The 23,160-nt window shown below is 35.6% G+C and overlaps 1 protein-coding gene across 5 annotated transcripts in view; it reads left to right on the top strand.

Moving 5' to 3' along the window:
- The window catches only part of LOC106088531 (rapamycin-insensitive companion of mTOR), a 163,112-nt gene that overhangs the window by 11,092 nt on the left and 128,860 nt on the right, over positions 1–23,160 (top strand). For 4 of the 5 annotated variants that reach the window (XM_059367746.1, XM_059367748.1, XM_059367747.1 and 1 more), the window contains exon 2: positions 2,212–3,534. In XM_059367746.1, the coding sequence (XP_059223729.1) occupies positions 3,486–3,534 (49 nt within the window). In that variant the 5' untranslated portion in view covers positions 2,212–3,485. The remainder of the gene's footprint in view (positions 1–2,211; positions 3,535–23,160) is intronic. The other variant, XM_059367744.1, reaches the window with a different exon arrangement.

The raw sequence follows: 23,160 nt of genomic DNA, 5'->3' as shown, positions 1-23,160 counted from the left end.
GATTAATATTTAAGTTCAACGAAGCATTAGTAACGGGATAACCACCGTTGAAAATTTTTCTGTTGTAAAAGATGTGTGAACATCTTCACCAACAGTACTATTGCCATAAGTCTTGCAGTGTGAGAAGATTAACGCCTTCTCTGAGAATGGCAAAATCCGCATCGTTTGGGTGCCGGGCCATAACGGAGCAAGGGGAAATGAAAGGGCCGACGGAGTAAGGGGAAATGAAGGCCAGAGGATTGATGTCAATAAACTTGGCTAACCCGAAGCCCTTCGGGTCGACGCAGTTCGAGTTAAGGGAGTGGGCGACAAATGCGCATGCAACATTATGGAACAGCGAAAATCCTATGGGGGGATCCCAAAGGAGGAGCAAGAAGGAGGTCAGTATAGCTATTGGTATCATAACGGGACACATAGGACTACGAGCTCACTTATGTAAAATCGGTGCGGCAAGTGATAGCATGTGTAGGGTATGCAGGGAAGATGATGCGACGTTGGAGCATTTCGTTTGTAATTGCCCTGCTTTCGCGTCTAACAGATATCGGCACTTAGGTGGAGACACAATATCAGACATGAACCAACTTAGGGGAGTGGTATGGAAAACAATTAAAATTTTCTTTTTAGAGGTTACTTTATAGTTTTTAGAGCGCACAACAAGCCGATTACTGGCTTAGGTGTATGTCCATAGTGGCCTTACCTAACCAATGTCCGTTAGTAAATTGAAAATTAAATTTAAAGATAGCATCTTTATTTTGAAGTATTGGTTCTTTGACTCGTTTTTATTATTAAAATCCTACGAATAAGGAAATGCCCTACCGAATGAAATCAGCAATTTTTTCCCTTCAAAATCTATTATCTAAAAAAGTAATCATGAACAAATATTGATTTTCGTTGCGTAAAGCTAACATAGTACCAGCCTTTAAGCGACAAAACATGCAACTCTACTGTCGTATAACAGTATAACACATTGCAGATATGTTGTTGAGCGTGCTAAAATTACTATAACCCAGTGACTCTTTCGTGTCACCTTTTTCCTGTGGTCCTTGCTAGCAAAACACATTTGTTTAAACTTTTTTAAAAAGATTTTCAATAGTTTCTGGCGATTTAGTTTGCCGAAACAGTGATTTATTATTGGCAACTGTAAATATAAATTAATTAATAAAAATTCTTGGGGTAAAATTTAATTGTTGTTAAAACTCCACAGTGGAAATTATCTACAGTTGTGAATTACTTGGTCAAAAATTTATTTTATTAGCCATAAATTGAAGATTTGCGAAAATTGTGTGCTTTGATTAATCAAGGCTGATGGCATATTTACAACTGGTAACTCTTGCGCATTCCTTGCTAGTTTTCATTTACTATTGTCATTTCAAAGAGAACGTGGTATGGCCACGACTTCGTGAAACGAGAGAGTAGGCGAAATAGAGAAATTGCAATAACCAGCTGAGTATAGGTTTCGGCAACAACAAAAACAACATTCAAAGAATGCTGAGTGCATTTAGCCAGTTGCCGCTACAACATATGATAATAGTGGAAGTACTCATACTATGCGACGGCTGCTGCTGCTGTTTCTCTGAACGACGTAGTAGTAGTGATGGCTGGACAAGTGTTGAACGAGTGATAAAACACGGAAAAAGAAAAATGTAGTAAAAAATAAGGCATATAAGATGAGGTGCAAACAAATGTATTATAATGTGTAGTAGTAAGTAGTGCATTCATTATACCATACATCTGTGCTTGCTCCCATTTTTTCTCCATCTCCATCTTGGTCTTGGCAAATGTCAATGGGAAATGGAAGAGAGAAATGCAAAAAAAAATTAATACTCAAGCATCTTTATCTCGGCAAGTGTAGAATTTCAGTTTTAATGGGGAAACTAAAAAGGAAAAATAATATTTACAACCCCATTCATTATTTCAAAGTTTTCTTTTGATGAAAATGGAGTAAAAGCTGAATATTTACAACTGATTGCATATTTCTTTTTCAATAACAAGTGAATGAAATGCAAAATATGGCAGCGAATGATGAAAAAGGGGTACCTATCTTGTGATACATTTGAAAAAGAATACCCATAGGGTGGATGCAATTTTATTAGTGTTAAAAAAATGGCATGAGAGATGAATCGGGGGAAATAGCCAAAGCCAAAGTTGTGAATTGTGTTTATAATAAATTTTTATTTTATTTTAACCATTTTCTTTTTCTGCTCTTTTCAGATTACACAAGTGCACCAAAGATACCAGCAATAGAATTTTTAACAGCAAAAGCTAAGGCCTGATAATCGAAGGTTAAAGATTTAATATCATCATCATCATTATCACCGTCATCATCATCTACGAGTGTTACAATCAATAAGCACTACAAAAAAAAAATGTCTCAGACACATTGACACACATTGTTGTTGGTGTCGAGCGAAAATTCAGAAAAAGGAAACAACAAAAATTTCAAAGAAAATCCCTAAAATCGATTCTCGAATGCATGACCAACTAGAGTGCATGTGTGTGTGTGTATTTTTGAAATATCACAAGTAGAAAAAAGTGTTATCCTTGAGTGCAACATTGCCATTGCCCCTCCTTCCATCCATTACATCAACATTATAGAAGCAATATGTTAAAATTAATTCCTTTCCCATGTGCTATTTAAGTGAAAACATGTTAAAATTTATGAATTTATATAAAACTATAAAATATTTGACGATATATCAAAAAATTTCTAAAAGAAATCGAGTCTAAATATGCGTAAGCAGTTTTGCTGCAACAAACCATAAAGGGTTCGTTCGGTCGTTCGTTCTTCTTACACTCTGTCAAAGTTATCTTACCCCACTAACCTAACTTACGACTGTATGTAAATATTTTATATATAAAGAAAATAAGAAATAACAAATTAATCAAATGAAAGTCACAATAATTGTGTGTCTAACCAAACGAAATCGTCGATATACGAGTTGAATAAATCGAAAACAAAAATGTTGCGAAACATATTTTAATTTTTTTTTTGGTGTTGTGTTCCTTATGGTTTTTGGAAAAAAGTACACATTGTTCCTTTCTTTATTAAAAAAAAATAATAATATGTAAATTTGTAACTAAGTGAAAAAAATCATGCAAGGTGGAAAAATTAATAAAAAAAAATCCAAGGATAATCCTTAAATAATTTGTACAAAAAAATTTTTGGCTAAAAAGCAAACAGTTTTGTTGAAACCAGAGAAAAAAGAATAATCCAAAAAAAATTAATCATTTAACAAAAGTCGTTATTTATATGATTTATCATAAAGTGCGAAAGGGAAATCTGAAAAAAAAAATAAAATTAAAAATTAACAAAAAATTTTACTCTACCACCATAATTTTCAAAGCGTTGTTCTCATCACCATCACCTTAACATCAGGGCCTAACATCAGCAACAACGTTTTGTGATATAGTTCTCAACAAAAACAACAACAACAAATTTACCTACTTGCTGTTATCCTTCGCTTACTTTTCATATTAATGCAGCTATGGCCTACAGTTGTCGTTACGGCAAACGTAGCAAATATCGTGCCAAAGGTGAGTGAGTGTTCTACATAATCCTTGAGAAACTTTGCTTTCATACCTATGTATAATATAATAATATTATTATTTTTTTTTTTAATTTGTATGAGTTTTTCTCATTCGCTTTTATTGCATTACACAATACAAATCCTTTTTGAGTTATCTGTTTTGAGTTATCTACACCACCACTGTGGTGCAGGATATTATAATTTTTTGCATTTGTTTGCAACGCTAAGAAGGAGAAAAGCTAGATCCATTGATAAGTATAGCGATCGGCTTAGAATCACTTCCTGATTCGATTAAGCTATGTCCTCCTGTCTGTTTTTTTGTCCCAAGGTAGAACGCTATTGAATGTGAACAAAATCGGTTCAGATTTAGATATAGCTCCGATATATATCTTTCATCCGATATGGTCTTTTAAGGCTGTACAAGTTACAATTTTGGTCCGATTTTTACAAAATTTGGCATGAGGTGCTCTATTTGATATCCTCATATGTGTGCAAAATTTCGTCAAAATCGGAACAGATTTAGGTATGGTTCCCATATATATCTTTCATCCGATATGGTCTTTTAAGGCTGTACAAGAGACAATTTTGGTCCGATCTTTACAAATTTTAGCATTAAGTTTTTTATTTGACGTCCTTATATGTGTCGAAATTTCGTCAAAATCGGGTCAGATTTAGATAAAGCTCACATATATATCTTTCATCCGATATGGCTTTTTAAGGCTGTAGTAGTCACAATTTTGGTCCGATCTTTACAAAATTTGCCATGAAGTGTTTTATTTGACATACTCATATGTGTGCGAAATTTCAATAAAATCGGCTCAAATTTAGATATAGATCCCATATATATCTTTCATCCGATATGGTCTTTAAGGCTGTAGAAGCCACAGGTTTGATTCGATCTTTACAAAATTTAGCATAAAGTGTTTTATTTAACGTCCTCATATGTGTGCAAAATTTCAACAAAATCGGATCAGATTTACATATATTGCTCCCATATATATTTTTCATCCCATATGGCTTTTTAAGGCTGTAGTAGCCACAATTTTGGTCCGATCTTTACAAAAGTTTAAATGACGTCCTAATGCGTGTGCAAAATTTAAAATGGGACCACATTTTAATATAACTTCCATATATATAAAGGGTGATTTTTTTGAGGTTAGGATTTTCATGCATTAGTATTTGACAGATCACGTGGGATTTCAGACATGGTGTCAAAGAGAAAGATGTTCAGTATGCTTTGACATTCCATCATGAATAGACTTACTAACGAGCAACGCTTGCAAATCATTGAATTTTATTACCAAAATCAGTGTTCGGTTCGAAATGTGTTCAAATTTTGACAAATTTTGTTCAGCGATGAGGCTCATTTCTGGTTGAATGGCTACGTAAATAAGCAAAATTGCCGCATTTGGAGTGAAGAGCAACCAGAAGCCGTTCAAGAACTGCCCATGCATCCCGAAAAATGCACTGTTTGGTGTGGTTTGTACGCTGGTGGAATCATTGGACCGTATTTTTTCAAAGATGCTGTTGGACGCAACGTTACGGTGAATGAACACATTTCGAACCGAACACTGATTTTGGTAATAAAATTCAATGATTTGCAAGCGTTGCTCGTTAGTAAGTCTATTCATGATGAAATGTCAAAGCATACTGAGCATCTTTCTCTTTGACACCATGTCTGAAATCCCACGTGATCTGTCAAATACTAATGCATGAAAATCCTAACCTCAAAAAAATCACCCTTTATTTCATCCGATAAGGCCTTTTAAGGCTGTAGCATCCACAGTATTTGTCCGATCTTTACAAAAGTTAGTTTATGTAATGCCCAATACGTGTGCACTAAAATCGGTACAAATTTTGATTTAGCTCCCATATATATCTTTCATCCGATATGGCCTTTTAAGGCTGTGGTTCTATTCAATATTTCAATAGGTATGCAAAAAAAGGTCTGACTATGTTTCAACATAGGTTCCATATATTGAGAGTAGTACGTATTCTAGGTAGAGAAGGGTATAATATAGTCAACCCCGCCCGACTTTTGCCTTCTCTTACTGTTCCTTTTTTCTTTTTTTTTTTGGCTTTTTTGTTTTGATCATGTTAAAAAAAAATGCTGTTTACTTGTTTTTTATACCTACCACCCAAAGATGGCGATGTACCCATAAAAGCAGCGTTTTTTACCCGATTTCCCTGAAATTCGGCACAATGAGCTCTGTTAAGCCCATTGATATACGTGTTCAATCCTCGACGTCCGTGTCAGTTTGTTTCAAATCGGACCATATTAAAATACATCTGCTATGGGTTCATAAACGCATTTTCACCGGATTATTAGTGGTGGTTAATATACATACAATAGATAGTCGGTCAAGCCGAACTTAATGCCTTTTAACTTGTTTTATGTTGTAAAATTAAGTGGAATTTGTAATTGGAGTTGTATTAGCAATCCCTTATGTTCATTGTTTGATCTTGAAGAAAGGAATATAAAGAAGAACTGCTTCAGTGTGATTAAAGAATTGCTTCAGTGTGATTAAAGAACTGCTTCAGTGTTCTTACACTTAGTAATATTAGAAGACAAGGTTGTTGGTGTTGAAGCCACATTTGCATCTGAAGTTCCTATATGCGAGCTTGCTCGCGTCATAAACGTGATTTTAGTTTAAAGGCGCCAATAGCTCGCCTTGTCATCACGAGCATCATAGGCACTCAGTATTTGACCAAGAGCCGGTGCTGCCCGACCTCTTCACTCGATGCCGTTGATTGCATAGACTTTCGATTAAATAGATGTCTTAGACTCTCAGAGAAAAATGGCTTGGAATTGCAACGAATAGAAATCTAGGGCCGACTACTTGGTCGAGTGTTCTTTCGTATCTAATTCAATTTAATCCCGTATTTAATGGATGTCTGGGCGCCCCGGTAGCCCAGTTAGTAGCGTGCTTGGATTACCAGTGCAGGGGTCGTGGGTTCGATTCCCGCCAGAAGCTACTGCAGTAGTACTATGGACCTAAAACTGTCAAAGCGAGTCTGTGAAGGGCTGCCTCTCCTACCTAACCTAATGGATGTTATAATACATTTTAAGTACATTTAAAAACCATTTTTTATGTATTATGATCGATCTAAATATTTGTGTTCTTAAATTTCAAAAATTCTCTTTCGAACGGTTTACTCGTTCACGTTTGTGGTAATTGATGTTTTCTTCTTTCTTTAGAGAAGTACGAAGAAGGAAATCAGAGAACACAAAACGTTGAAAAACACAGTTAAACTAACAGCAAAGCGTAAACATATTTTCGTAAAAAATAATTTATAATTCAAAAGCAACAAAATGAGCAAAATTGTTTTAATTGTGGCTAAATCATCCTTTTTCTTCATTCACAACAACTTCTTTGTCCATTCACAATTATCCTGTTGCTCAAATTTTTTCGTTTATTTCTATTTATTGCAAATGACAGTCAGATGAGACATCTACTCAGTTCAGAGTCTATGGCTGATTGTCTACGACTGCAATTATAGTTGCTGCGTATGGAGCATACCGTTATCCGCAACCTGTGTACGCGTCCGTTTGTTACAAGCTAATCTTTTTGCGTAACGATGAACACCAAAAAGATCGGAGCTAAAAGTTCCAGCACGTGTGACGTTCATAGTTATCTCGTGCCGGGAAGTCAAGGTAGAATCTATTAGCCATAAAGGGTGGTTTCATTTTAAGGGCACCTTGTAAGCGTGTAAATCCAAGTCTATGCATAATGTTAATTAACGACGAGCGCGAGTTGTGCAATTGTTGGAAACGAAGACGAAAGTACGAGTATGCGCTGGCAAGAACTGTTTTGTTTTGTTCATTTAACGAAAAACTCACGAAGTGCGTGATATGCTGGATCTATGTTTGCTGCTCGGATCGATAATCCAATATTTATCACCGAATTCAAGGTTGTGAAGTTTCCTCTGTGTCCTACCTTTGTGTCTATTTCAAAGTTTCGGGCAGGGACCGAATTACCGCATACGTCATCGAGTGCGCTTTTGTATCGAATGAAATTTCATCTCGTATTTAATGGGCCTTATACCACTTGTATATACAATACATTTTTATGTCCACATTTCTATAATGAATGCTCGATTTAAACATTCGCGTTCTTAAATTTCAAAAATTCCCGTTCAATAAAGAGATACATAATTCACAATAGAGAGATTTCGCGGCAATGCAAAATTTTTTCCATTGTGAATCATATAGTAAAGTATAAACTAATTATTTATGAAAATTCATTCACAATATATTTTTTTTAATAACAATGCCAGACATATTTTGCAGGTTTTTAATTTAAACATTTTATGAATATTTTCACTTTATATCTCGAATAGTTTTAACATGCCAGCAATCAGCGACATGAATTCGTTTTGCATTTTGAGTATACAGATTCTATTGTTATTCTTGTTGTAGCAAAGTGCAAGCATGTGGTGGTAGCGATCCTTGACCAAATGCTAAGGGTGAGTTTGACGTTTTGATGTAGAAAACGGATGACTGTGGAAACTGATCCTATAGTTAATCCTTGCCTTATCATCATCTGTGTTTTATGAATGGAATGTTCAAAATATTTTTTTTTTGTATGAAATTATCGCCACATTTCCATTTCTAAAAGGTTATCAAATGCAACAGTGAGGGCAATTTGTATTTATGTTCCTCAAAAACTTTTCAAAATACAATCTCTAGCTCTCCCTTCCAAGTGCATGCATTCGATGATGCTTCATCAAAATCTAAAAAAAAAAACATAGGAGGAAGGTAATTGACATTATCACGCAGTCGATTAATGCTATTTGCACTTTGGATGCACTAAAATACTACTACTGTACACGGCAAGAGCAGCATTATGACCGGAAAAAGGCGGTCGTGACTTGTTAACAAGTTATTATTTGCTAAGTCTTGAAATTACTGGAACTATGATTCTTGATAGCATATAAAGAACAGGAAACCCTGCCCGAAATTTTTGGATTTTTTTAAGATTGATCAATAAAAGAAATTTTTAAATAACCGGTTTAAAATTTGTAAGAAATAGGTTAACCAAGTTATATTTTGTATAAAAGTAAATCCATTTAAAACTCTTTTTTCAGTTGTGAAACTAACGAAAAACATTTCGCTAAAATTTAGCTAAAGAAATAGTTATTGTAAAATTTTTTGAGGAAACCAAATTTTGAATGGAATGGTCTATAATGACAAAATTTCCACGACGTTTTCTATAAGGCAAAATTTCTCTAGAGACAAAATTTCAATACAAAGTCTAGAGACAAACAACATCTAACAAAAATTTTTTCGCTAAACTTTAGCTGAAGAAAAATTTTTTATAAAATTTTCTGAGGAGATCAAATTTTAAATGAAATGATCTGTAATGACAAACTTTCACCGAAACTTTTTATAAAGGCTATATATGAATGAAATTTTCTCATAAAACAAAATTTCAATACAAAATCCTTTTAAGATAAAATATGTTTTTCTTCAAATTTTCAAAGAAAAATTTTGACGAAATTGTTCTTAAACAAAGTTTTTCAAAGACTAAATTCTTTTTCAAATATTCTCAATCAAAAAAAATCGATAAAATTTTTTTTGAAAAAATTGAGAAATTTTTTTTTTTAGAAAAACTCGTGAGAAATTTTTTTAGAAAAAATCCAAAGAAAAGAAATTAGTTTCATTTTGCACGAAGACAAAAATTCGATAAAATCTTGTGTATAAATGTAACGATTATCACAAAATATGATTGGAAATGAACCCTTAGAAAAAAACAGATTACTTTTGGCAAAACCCGACTTATCGAAACCCGTAAAATCAAAAAACCAAAAACCCTGGTTTCAAAAACCGAACTGATCGTTCTTGACATTTTGCAAAAACGTGTTTTAAGGAAATTTTAGTTACGGGAATTCTATATTTAAAAAAAATTGTTCAAAATTTGATTTATTTTTTTGTACAATTGCCGGGACCTGTATACCCCGCTTGCTTCGAACAGAATATGGAGAAAACTAATTTTAAAACTTTTGGTATCCGAAAATAACATGAACGATGATACCTTTGAGCCAATCACTGTCGACGGGGCCGGTAAGTTTATACCGTCAAACCAGAAAGAGGTCAAAACAACTTTAACAAGGCAAACAAAAAGAAGGTAGCAGTAGCCGATGGGTTGGGACCAGAGTTATTTACGATCGGAAGTTGTATCGTTACCATCTTCTTAGATTACTATGACCTCTGCATAAGAAGGGATATATCCAACATTTAACAGAAACTCACATAAATGACATAACGTCTAAGTTAGGTTTGGCCAAATGATGCTGCTAATAAGGTGAATTCTCTGGGAGGCCAGTCTTGGCCCACTATTTAGACAATGTATGGCCATCTCTGACCATAACCGTCCTTGTTTAGCAAATAATTTTATAAATAATTGGTTCAAACTTTACTCTGTCATTCACAATAGATGCAATTATTTAGGTAGCCACAAACATTTTTAAAAGAAATATCATGGCAATCCTGAATTTAAGTCCCTTATTGAATTGTGGTAAGTGGGAGTAAACCCCTCCCATTTACATATCACATATTTATAGCCCATTGCTCCTTGCAATTGGAGTTTTTACGGAACATACAATATTTGCTGTGTTTTATTTTTCAGTCTAGCGGATTCTCTAGTTTATGTATAAATAAAACGCTATTCCCATTAAATGCTTTATACTTTAACGTTGGCAGCACTGACCACACCTGAAATAATGATATATCAATAAAAATAAAAACAAACAGAATAAGTTATTTTTTATATTAAATAAATAATTCTCGGAATTCATAAATGTGATTTTATTAAAATCATAAGCAATTTTGCCACTTCGGAACGTTTAATCAGTGAATAAAAATGTTGCGTTCTTCCTCTTTAAGTGTTGTCATTCAAATTGGGTGGTGACACCATATTGTAATAAACGGCGATAAGATTAGCCGTTACCTAAACGGGGATAACATTTTTCTCCATACAAACTAAGCGAGAAAATCTGCTTAGTGGGTAATAAAACATTCCTATTATTGAAAAGTAATTTTATAAACATTTACAGTGTCGTGCAAAAACAAAGCTAAGCTTTCTCATATTGATGAAAATAATCAAAAAAATTCAATGGATACATTATGTGCATAAAATATTTTATAACCGCTTTACTTGACGTACTATAAGCTTTAAAAGCCATACGTCAAATCGGTTTTAGACCAATCCTATATATATATATATATATAATTCAATTTGTGTAGACTCAAAAACGGCTGACTCGATTAACTTGAAATTTTCACAGATTGTGTAGGTTAGTCTGGAAGGTTGCTATATGATTTTTTGATATCGGGAGTGGGCGGACCCTTCCCCTTATCCGATTTTCTCGAAATTTTCACATATTGCGTAGGTTGGTCTGGAAGGAAACATAGGCTATATAATTCTTCGGTATCGGTTCAAAAGTGGATCGATCGGGACAATATAGGTATCAAATGAAAGGTATTGGAGAGTAGAATCCGAATATGGTATAAAAATTTGAGTCCAAGCACCCATCAGGCCGCCCCAACCCCAAAACTACCCCAAAAACATATTGGACTTTCAAATGAAAGGTAGATTTCGAATCTGGCATAAAGAACTAATTTGATATCTATTTTCAGTACAAAGTGCCGGTGGCCGCCCCAACCCCAAAATATCCTACTAACGGTTCATATTTACAGGCCATAGCAATATTGGGCTCAAATTAAAGGGATTTTGAAGTGCAGCACGAATTTGATATCCATATTTGAGTCGAAATGTCTAAGGTGCTATCTCTCCTCTAAAAAGCACTTCTCATTACCTGATTTTTAAAAACACCAGCAATCGAGCATGGACAAACTTCTCACACATGAATTAGAGCTTTTCGATTCAAGTTTAAACTCAATGATAAGGGACCTTTTTTTATAGCCGAGTCCGAACGGCGTCCCCCAGTGCGACACCTCTTTGGGGAAAATTTTTTAAATGACCATTCATGGCATTGCACATCGCAAATGTCGCCAACCACCGCTTTGTCCGATGTTCTCGCCAGGATTCCAACACGTTCAGCGTCATAGGCTATAATGGCACGAATTCGATATCCGCATTCAGGGCGAAGTGTCCCCACCCTAAAATGATATTAGAGAGTTAAAGAAGGCGCAGCGAAGCGGGCCCGGTTCGGCTAGTATTTTTATAAAAATGAGGTTTTGTTCAATAATGTAACATATTCAATAATTAAACAAAATTTTCTCTGATGGCAACACTGATTGTAACGTTGCTACTGAAAATTAGTGTAGTAACAAGGTTCCTTGCCTGACATGTATTTCTTTGTTAACATGCACGAGACTAACAGCTGATTTCTAAATGCCGTTGGAAGTTTTACAAAAGGTCTATAGGTAGCGGGCCCGGGCCCGGTTCGGCTAGTATTTTTATAAAAATGAGGTTTTGTTCAATAATGGAACATGTTCAATAATTAAACAAAATTTTCTCTGATGGCAACACTGATTGTAACGTTGCTACTGAAAATTAGTGTAGTAACAAGGTTCCTTGCCTGACATGTATTTCTTTGTTAACATGCACGAGACTAACATCAGCTGATTTTTAAATGCCGTTGGAAGTTTTACAAAAGGTCTATAGGTATGGTTGGTTCTATCTTTGTTCTCACATCGCTTTCAAAGTAAATTTTTAATTAATTTTAGGATGAAATCAAAGAAAATTAGATTTGTTGTTTACCTACCATACCTACCCCACATACAAAAAATAAAAAAAAAAAACAAATCAAAAAAATTAGCATAAATTATTTTTTGTTTGTACCAATGCTAATTGTTGTTGTTGTTCTGTTGTTTATGTCAAAGCAAAATGAGATGTGAAATTTTGCAGAATCAAATCAAATTCCATCTGCAGAGGAATTCAAAAAAAAAACAAAAATAAATAGGCAAGGGTAGGTTTATATCTTTTTTATTTCAATAGTGTCATAACTGAAATTGAAATTCTTCGGCATTAGACATTTTCTTCCTATAAACAAATTGTAAATAGAAAAATTAGCATATCAATGTTCCTACTCTGTCTACCTTTATCTCATACACAGTGGCAATATTTAACCATTAAATATGTAAAATTATTGATTTTGAGTTATGCCTTTATTGGTGTCGCGTTGATGGTGGGGGGAGTTGTTTAAAGAAAACTATTTCTGTTTCTGATTCTCTTACTAAACGAAACGAAACGACAGAAGAAAGACAATTTAAAATGAATCGAAATGAATTGAAACGACATAAATGGAACTGGCAAAACAAAAACAAAAAAAATGAAAGAAAAATACAAAACAACAACAAGTGAAGCAAAAACAAAACAATAACAAAGCCGCCGCCGCCGCAGCTACCGAATGAACATCGAACCAGTGAAGAACGTTGTGGTCGTTGTCTTCGAAACAGCAAAAACTAATACGAAGAGGGCCGACCGACTAACCGACGAATGAACGACTCAATGCCCGAACGGCACCACAACCATCTAGTAGGCGATGAGCACAAGAAACGCAACGCATCAGAGGACAGTGGCAGAGTAATAATAACAAAACACAAGACGCAATAAATATATGTATCGATCTATATAGCTATACTAGGTTCATAAGGCATACATATACACATTTACATATGTACATAAACATACGTATGTATGTACATACGCAAGTACATTCGTATGTTCATGTTCATGTTTATGAACTGCGAATTTTTGTTGTTAATTCCCTTTTTCTCAATATGAGTCATTCCAAGAATGAGAAAGATCATTTGTAGCATAAACTGATGTTACAAACGGTATAACAACTTAAGCCGGCCATACATACCACTAATTCAATGGTAATGCCAGGCATGTTTTGCAAGTTTCAATGACAATTTGTACAATTATTAACATTTTTTGACCACCTCATACCTAGCAATTAATCAGTATTGCATTTAGGCTTGGAGGCTACCATATCGCAGAGTTTAGAATGTCCGGCTATGACGCTGAACGCCTGGGTTCAAATCCTTACGAGATTTTATGTCGATCTAGCCAAGTGCCCGTCCATCGGTGGAAATCACTATAGATACGATACGATAAACGAATAAATCAATTAGCTCGAAATTGCATTTTCTTATACGCCAACAATATTAGGGTACATATTGTTGCACATATTAATTTCAATCTGTATCCATATTAACTCAAGTAATCAGGGCCGAATTACAGCATACATGATCGATTGCGCTTCACATCGCATGAAATTTCATTTCATATTCATTGGATTTTATACCTACCACTTTTATACACATTTTAGTGTAAAATTTGTTTTAAATTATGATCGATATACAAATTTTAATTCTTAAAATTCAAAAATTCTCGTTCAATAAAGAAGTACACAATTCACAATAGAGATTTTGTACGATTTTGCCCATTTACATATGCGTTAATTTGGCCCCAGGATTTATATGTACAATATACCTATTGTGAATGCATATGTGCACATTTTTATATTGCTGTGTTTTATGTGTTTTAAAATATCACTTAATCTAAAGGAAAACATTAGCTAAAATGTTATTGCTATTATTTATTTTTAATACCGTACACACAGTGTTCATGCACATTGTCGAAAATGTTGATATCCGTGTATGTGTGCATCTTTCCATCCAATGTGCTGCTTGTTCCTCAACAGCATTCCTTTAGAGATAATATCGTTTCTAAAGAGAATCGTATTTAGTAGATTTATGTATGTTTGTGCGAATATTTAGAAACGGGACCGAGAAATATAAACATTGTGCGTCACGTGTTGAATGTGGGTGTATTTAAAAAAAAAGAAAAAAACTTAACATCATCTGTGCTTTTGTATGGTACTAATGTGGAGAAGAAAAAGTTGTTTATCCAAGAAACTACAAAGAATCTGTTCTCTTATTCAGCTCATTGAAAAAATAAATTGGAGCATACACAGAAAAAATTAGAAACTGGATTCAATTAAGAAATTTCTAGGTTTCAATTATAAAATTTGCTGAAATCGGTCCAATAAAGGATTTTTTTTGTCTAGCCCTGCTACTTCGTGTCTGTTTATATGGCAATATTCGACCTAGTAAGGAGATCTTTTAGGACTAATTGCTGGATAGAGCATTTCGAGACCTGTCTGCTCACCAAATTTGAAAGTGCAATTTTTTTCATGGGCCATTGTGGCCACATTTCTCTCCTGGCTCAATACTTTTTAATAAATGGCTACATTCGACCTCGTTAGGGATCTTTTTGGGCTAATATCTTACATGACTGAATAGACCATCCCGAGAACTGTCTGCTGACCAAATATGGAAGTGCCATCCTTGTACATATGGCCCAGGGGATACATTTTAAAATAAGATTTGTTGTAGAAAATTGGTTCATAATCTCACATGTGGCAAGCGTTATGTGGGTTTTGCCTCGGCTAATTAGGTTCAAATTTATTTTCACATACATGACCAGTGTTGCCATTCAAGAAAATTATTTCCTACCAAAATTTAAGAAAAATCCTACCAAATCTGTGCAAAACCAACCAAATGTTCTACAAGCTAAAAATGCTCTAATATGTTTTTATACCCATCACCGAGTTAGCCATTTTGCCATTCCATTTGCAACACATCAAAGTACACATTTTCGACACTACAAAGTACTAGATGGTGCAACATCAACATCTGAGTATGGACCAGATCTACCATATTTGTATGCAGCTGCCACATAACCCTGTGTTCCGATTGAATGAATTCAACAAAAAAGCCTCAATTCTTACCCAAAATTTACGAAATTTGGCACTCGAACCACATATCACATACAATGGAAGGCATTCATCCAGCGTGTAAGATGTACTATCGATCCGTGGAACGAATATCGAAACAAGGTAATTATCCGAATCGGATCATTGCCCGCTCTATGAAAAATGCCGCGAAATCGGAAGCCTCTCCCACTACATGAAAAATACCGTGAAATCCGTACTTGGGTAGCGGAAGCCTCCCCCAAGAAACCCATTGTACCACCAAGAGTGTCGAGATGCTACTGAAGCCAAGAATGCGCCATATAGAGCAACCCTGCAATCAGTAGCATCGCGCCAGATGAAGAAGAGGTATCGGTAGAAAAGGAAAGAGGAGAAACGTCTATTCCGCAGAAAGAAAAAGCAAATGGAAAGTCGTGAGTGTGAGCGAATTGAGATGGACAGCAGTCAAAATGAAGTCCGGAAATTCTACCAAAGAATCAAACATCAAACCGATGGCTTTGATACAGGCACAACCTCCTGCAGAGACAAAGAAGGAAATCTGGTAAATGATACAGATAGTTTACTGAGGATAAGGAAATAACATTTTACCAAGCTGCTAGTGTCCGACGATGGCGGCAAAGGGGATGCCGCAGAACCAATCCCTGATGATGGTATAGAATCTTTACCTCCTAGTCAGAATGAGGTCCAATAGCAGTGATCCGACTAAAGAACAACAATGCAGCAGGAACCGACGGGTAACCCGCTGAACTATTTAAGACCGAAGGCAACACACTGATAAGGCGTAAGCATCAGCTTGTCTGCGCGAAATGGCTAGAAGAACGCATACCCGTTGATTGGAACCTCAGCATACTATGTCCCGTTCACAAGAAAGGAGACAAGACGGAATATGCCAAATACAGAGGAATAAGTCTCCTTCCCATCGCAAACAAGATATGCTCGAGCGTACTACGTGAAATATTAAAACCTAAAATCAATGAGATAATTGGGCCCTATCAATGCGTTTTTAGACCTGGTAAATCCACCCTAGACCAGATATTCACACCGCGCCAAACCCTGGAAAAGACCCGACCTACCATCTCTTTGTTGACTACAAATCCGTTTTCGATACCCCTTTATGTTCAAAGATTTTTCAAACCATGCCTGAGTTTGGTATCCTGCAAAATTAATATGACTCTTTAGAAAGACACTTGCTGATACACGTTCCTCAGTAAGAATAGGAAGGAATCTCTCCGGACCATTGAATACCAAACTTAGTTTCAAATAAGGAGACAGCTTATCTTGTGATCTCTTTAATATCCTGCTAGAGAAGATTATACGAGATGCAGATGTGAATAGATGTGGCACACAAATCACAAGAGAACACATGCTACTCGCCTATGCCGACAACATTGACATCATATGTCGGTCACCGGAAGTAGTAACTGCATCCTTTGAAAGAATCAAAAGAGAGTCAATGAAAATGGGTATGGCAATAATTGGAGATAAAACAAAATGGATGGTATCAACTCCCAAAACGCCCTGTACAACCGATAAGAGAAAGAAAATGAAGAACGCTGGGAACCACAAATTTGAGATAGTCAGCAACTTTGTCTACCTCGGCACCACCGTAACTTGTTTCTAAACTGCTTTTGGATTAAGTAAGCAGTTTAGAAACAAGGCCACCTCTCGACAGACGAAGATTACACTATACAACGCACTGATACTACCCGTGTTGTTACATGGTTCTTAGGCGTGGGTACTTGTGAAAGCAGACGAGGCAGTGCTTGGAGTGTTTGAGAGAAAGATTCGTAAAATATTTGGACCAGTTTGCGTTAAAGTAATTGCCGATTTTTTAAAAGAAAGTAAATGCATTTTTAATAAAACTTAGAATGAACTTTAATCAAATATACTTTTTTTACACTTTTTCTAAAGCAAGCTAAAAGTAACAGCTGATAACTGACAGAAGATAGAATGCAATTACAGAGTCACAAGCTGTAAAAAAATTTGTCAACGCCGACTATATAAAAAATCCGCAATTAATTTTTGGGCAACTCAATAGAATATAGGCGTCGTATGAACAACGAGCTGAATGACGACGACAGCATTGTTGCACGTATCAAAATACAACGGCTGCGTTGGCTAGGTCATGTTGTCAGAATGGATGAAGAAGCTCCAGCAAAGAAGTATTTTGAAGGCAAACACAGTGGTATACGCAAACCGGGATGACCAAAAGCCCGATGGTAGACACCTCGAAACTTAATGTCAGGGATTATAAAATGAGCGCAGAAGATCGAGGCGCTTGGAATGCTATTCTACGTTCGTCTGGTGGAACAAATGTCCTTTCATAGCCAATTTAAGTAAGAAAGTATAGCACATACAAAAATTCTTATACGCATTTGAAAGTATGTTTACACCCCTCTCTACACTATAAGTATTTCGAAGAAATCTCCTCTTTTATCATCAAACAATTCATGAAACTTATCAAAAATAAAAATAATAACAATTCAAAAATTCGTGAAAATGTTGCGTTCGTCACGCGGAGTCCACCCATATGTGTGAAAGGGAACACAATATAATCTTGTTCAATGCACAATTTATTCCAATAAATAACAATTTAATTAGTTCAATTAAAAATATGTTCAACATATGATTTGTTAACCAATCACTTGACGTGATAAAAAAGAAAATCAAATTTTTATGTCAAAAATTATTAAATCAATTATCACCTTGTTTTGGAGGTTTTTTATAAGTCAATGCCATATTTCATCGGTCAAATTTAGGTGTATATTTTTTCTGTGTATGAGAGATACGTTTCATAAAGAGTGTGAAAATTATAACCAAATATCGTTTTAGAACACAATGATTGTAGGTTTGTTGATTTACACAACTCATTAGTGAAGTGAGACGTAGTTCTTTTCACAGCTGTTTGCCTACAATTCACAATTGAGCCAACATATAGTAGCTATTGCGACAAAAGTAGGGCAAACATATGTATGTATTTATTATTTGTTGGACATATAGAATTCATAAAGAGCGAAAACATCATGGCTAGGGTTTCCAACGCTATATTTATTACTTCGGTGTGACAGTGTTAACATAATAACAGAGTTCTGGGTAACATTCTGAAAAAATCTGTTGTTGTTGTAGTAGCCATATATTTCCTGCATGTTGAGGTAACGATGCTCTTCAATCTCCCATAGGTGAGCAATCTCGTTACGGTAATGACCATTAGATTTTTAAGTGCGTCATATAGAACATTGTGTCTATTATTTAGCAAGTGCCGGTACCGCCTAGCCTAACAGTAAGATTCTACTCGATACGGTTGATTGTTCGCGTCTGCAGTTGCAGCTACTCCGCAACCTGTGGACGCGCCCGCTAACTCTCAGCTAAGCTTCTCCTTAAACTATGAATACCACATACCTCGAATTTGTTTTTCTATACCCACTACCGAAGGACGGGGGTATTTTTTGTCATTCCGTTTGTAACACATCGATATATCCATTTCTGGCCCTATAAAGTATATATTACTTGATATGAGTAATATAATCAAAGACGATCTAGCCATGTCCGTCCGTCCGTCTGTCTGTTGAAATCACGCTAGAGCCTTTAAAAATAGAGATATTGAGTTGAAACTTTGCATAGATTCTTTTTTGTCCATAAGCAGGTTAAATTCGAAGATGGGCTATATCGGACTATATCTTGATAGGGTCCCCCTATAGACCGATCTGCCGATTTAGGGTCTTAGGCCTAAAAAAGCCACATTTATTATCCGATTTTGGGAAAGTTAGTTGTGTTAGAGCCTTCGACATCCTTCATCAATTTGGCCTAGATCGGTCCAGATTTAAGGTTTTCTGCCCATAAAAGGCGCATTTATTATCCTATGGTGCCGAAATTTGGGACATTTTATAGGGCCCCCCTATAGACCGATCCGCCGATTTAGGTTCTTAGGCCCAAAAAAGCCACATTTATTATCCGATTTTGCTGAAATTTGTATCAGTGAGTTGTGTTAGGCTCTTCGACATTCTTCTTCAATTTGGCTCAGATCGGTCCAGATTTGGATATAGCTGCCATATAGACCGATCCCTCGATTTAAGGTTTTGGGGCCATAAAAGGCCCATTTATTGCCTGCTTTCGCTTTCCGAAATTTGTGACAGTGAGTGGTGTTCGGCTCTTCGACATTTGTCTGCAACTTGGGCCAAATCGGTCCAGATTTGGATGTAGCTGCCATATAGACCGATATCTCCATTTTAAGTCTTAGCCCCATAAAAGGCGCATTTATAATCCGATTTTGTTGGGCTTTCGACATCCGTATCGTATATGGTTCAGATCGGTTTATTTTTAGATATAGCTACTAAAAAGGCCAATATTTTGTTATACACAATTGAATAATAACTAACACTTATTAGTATTTGGTCCAAATCGGAACATATTTCGATATAGCTGCTATGGGGCATAAGGAAGCATTTTTCACCCGAGGTTGTGGCTATCGGCCCGGCCGAACTTAAAGCCATTTTACTTGTTGTCTAAACACGATTTTTTTCTCTGTAACCTTAAAAAGTCTTGTTTTTTTCTCAATTCCTTTCGAATTTAGGGCTACTTTTTGTTTGCATATTGAAGGTACTAACATTCCTCTGTCCACCTGCTTTCTAATTGAGCGTCCATTCATTTGTTATTAATTTTAATTTGTAATATTTGCTTTGTTGTTGTCTCGGTTCAAATACCAGTTTCTACCTCTCTTCTGTTAATTATATAGAGGTCAGCTTTGATTTTGTTTTTACCAATACCCTTATACATATTTGCATAAATAAGAGCTTTCTGTCAGTGAGTGCTTGTGTGCGTGTGAATTTTGTTTCTTTTGGCATTAACAGACAACTTTGTTGTATTTTGAATTAATGGCAATTTGTTTACTTAAAATCAAAATAAAACATACATCACCTCAACATAGAGAGAAAACTAAAACAAAAAAGCAAAAAAGCAAAAAATAGGAAAACCCCAAATTGTTAGCCTACATATGTTGAGTTCGCTTCTGTTGTGTTTAACTTTGTGTGTTGTCGGTTCCGTTTTTTGTATGTGTTTTTTTGCGCAAATTTGACCCACATAAATCGACAACATGTGTTTAATTTTATTCGCAATTTCGACGCATTCTAAAAATTGGGGTCAGCCATCGTCGTCGTTGTTGTTGTCGGCAACATTTTACACTAAAGTTGTTGGTAGTAGATGGCTGATTGGATAGGATGGCCAAATAATAGCTCAATGGATAGATAGCAACCGCGCGAAGCAAGGTGGCTGAGGTGGTAGAGTTTCCTATAGACAACTTAGTTTGTAAATTGGAGTTGTTTTTAAGCGGAAAGTCGTAGGTATTTACGAAAAAAAAAAATTAAATGTGAAAATCAAGATGAATTTCAGTAAAGTCAAAAAGTGACATAAATCAATATTCACTAACTTTTTCTGGAAAAAAAACACTGAGTACAAATTTTATAAGAATTAAATGTAAAATTTTTACTGGAAATAACAATTTCAAAAAAAATTCTTCTGAAATAAAATTTTGATTGAATTTTCTTTAGAAATAATGTTTTAACAAATATTCTATAGCAGTAAAATTTTGAAAAATTTTCTATCGACAAAAAATAATTGGATACAATTTTCCATAGACATACATTTTTCAAAATTTTTCTATAGAAATAAAATTTGGACAAAGGTTAGGTTAGGTTGGAAAGAGCATGAGGATATTTATCCGCTCTATGCCACTATGGACATTAGGCCGGATTGATTTGTAGGATGAAAAAAAAAATATATATTAAAATTCGTATAGCAAAAAAACGTAAACTATTAGGTTGCCCAATAAGTAATTGCGGATTTTTCATATAGTCGGCGTTGACAAATTTTTTCACAGATTGTGACTCTGTAATTGCATTCTTTCTTTTGTCAGTTATCAGCTGTTACTTTTAGCTTGCTTTAGAAAAAAAGGTGAAAAAAAATATATTTGATTAAAGTTCATTATACGTTTTATTAAAAATGCATTTACTTTCTTTTAAAAAATCCGCAATTACTTTTTGGGCAACCCAATACAAACAAATCTAAGAAGTTTCTACAAGAAACCATGTGACTAAATTAAAATCCCAATCAGCGCATCTCGAACCGTTTTTGATAAAATTATGCACACATGTTGGAACATTAAATAGAAAGCCGTGTGCAAAAGTTTGTAAAGATCAGACTAAATTAATGGCTACTAGAGCCTTAAAAAGGCCATAACAGATGAAATATATATATGAGAGTTATATCCAAATCTAAACCGATTATTATCCAAATCAATAGCGATCGTCCTTTTACGATAATCGAACAACAAATGCGACCTGTACCTTGATCCCAAGAATATCAAATATCGAAAGAACAGGAAAAACAAGTAAAAGCGTGCTATGTCCAGCCGTGCCGAATGGTATATACCCTCCACCATTGAACGCATTTGTCGAGTTCTTTCCCGGTATCTCTTTTTAGGTAAACAAAGGATATGCAAATTGCAAATTTTGCCCATGAACATTCCACTAAGGAACAGAGGCAAACTTCTTACATATCAATGAGTGCAGTCCGATTCAAGTTTAAGCTCAATAAGCTCCTTTTTATAGCCGAGTCCGAACGGTGTGCCGCAGTGCGACACCTGGAGAAAAGTTTTACATGGAATAGTACCTCACAAATGTTGCCAGCATTAGCAAACAAAGCGAACAAAGGATAAGAGAAGATAATTTATTTGCTTACTGAATTGAATGTTGGAGACCACAGTAGAAGAATATGTGTAAAATCTTAGCCAAATCGAATAAGAATTGGGCCTTTTAGGGGCTCAAGAAGTAAAATAGGGAGATCGGTTTATAGGGCAGCTGTATCAGGCTAAATACCGATTCGGACATATTTGAAACACATGTTGTAGGTCATGGAAGAAGCCGTTGTATAAAATTTCAGCCAAGTCGGATAATAATTAGGCCTTCTTGAAGCTCAAAAAGTCAAAATCCCAGATCGGTTTATATGGCAGCTATGTCACATTATATACCGATTTGAACCATATTTGACACAGTTGTTGGAAGTCATAACAAAACACCTCATACAAAATTTCATCAAAATCGGATAAGAATTACGCCCTCTAGTGGGTAAAGAAGTCCAGATTCAAGATCGGTTTATATGCCAGCTATATCAAAACATGGACCGATATGGCCCATTTACAATCCCAACCGACCTACACTAATAAGAGGTATCTGTGCAAACTTTCAAGTGGATAGCTTTACTCTTTCGAAAGTTGGTGTGCTTTCGACATACAGACAGACGGACGGACGGACATGGCTAGATCGATTTAAAATGTCATGACGACATGCCGTCGTTCTACCGACCGTTTCGCTGTTCCCCAGTGTTAAACATTCGTCGCCCACACCTTTAACTCAGACTGCGTCGTCCTGAAAGGCTTCGGGTTAACCAATTTTATTGACGTCAGTCCTCTGGCCTTCACTGCCAAATCGTCTGTTTTTTCATTCCTCCGGTGTCTATTAGCCGCAAAAGTAGGGCAATGACATAGGAAATGCTCCAACATCTTATCATTTTCCCCACATGTACAACATATGCTATCACTTACCCCACCGATTTTGCATAAGTGAGCTCGTAGTCCTATGTTAGTCCTCGTTATGATACCGAAAGCTAACTGACCTCCTTTTTGCTTCCCTAAAAGATTTTCGACGCTTTAGTGACCGTTTCGCTGTTCCACAGTGTTACATGTCGACCTCGCCCTTAACTCGGGCTGCGTCGACCCGAAAGGCTTCGTGTTAACCAAGTTTATTGACGGCAGTCCCATGGACTTCACTGCCAAATCGTCAGCTCTTTCATTCCCCCTTACTTCGCTATGAAACGGCACCCAAACGATGCGGTT

This window comes from Stomoxys calcitrans, chromosome 4 (assembly GCF_963082655.1).
Source record: "Stomoxys calcitrans chromosome 4, idStoCalc2.1, whole genome shotgun sequence".
NCBI classification, from domain to species: Eukaryota; Metazoa; Arthropoda; class Insecta; order Diptera; family Muscidae; genus Stomoxys; species Stomoxys calcitrans.
Note: the sequence above shows the minus strand (reverse complement) of the source record. Positions and strands in the feature narration are given on the sequence as shown.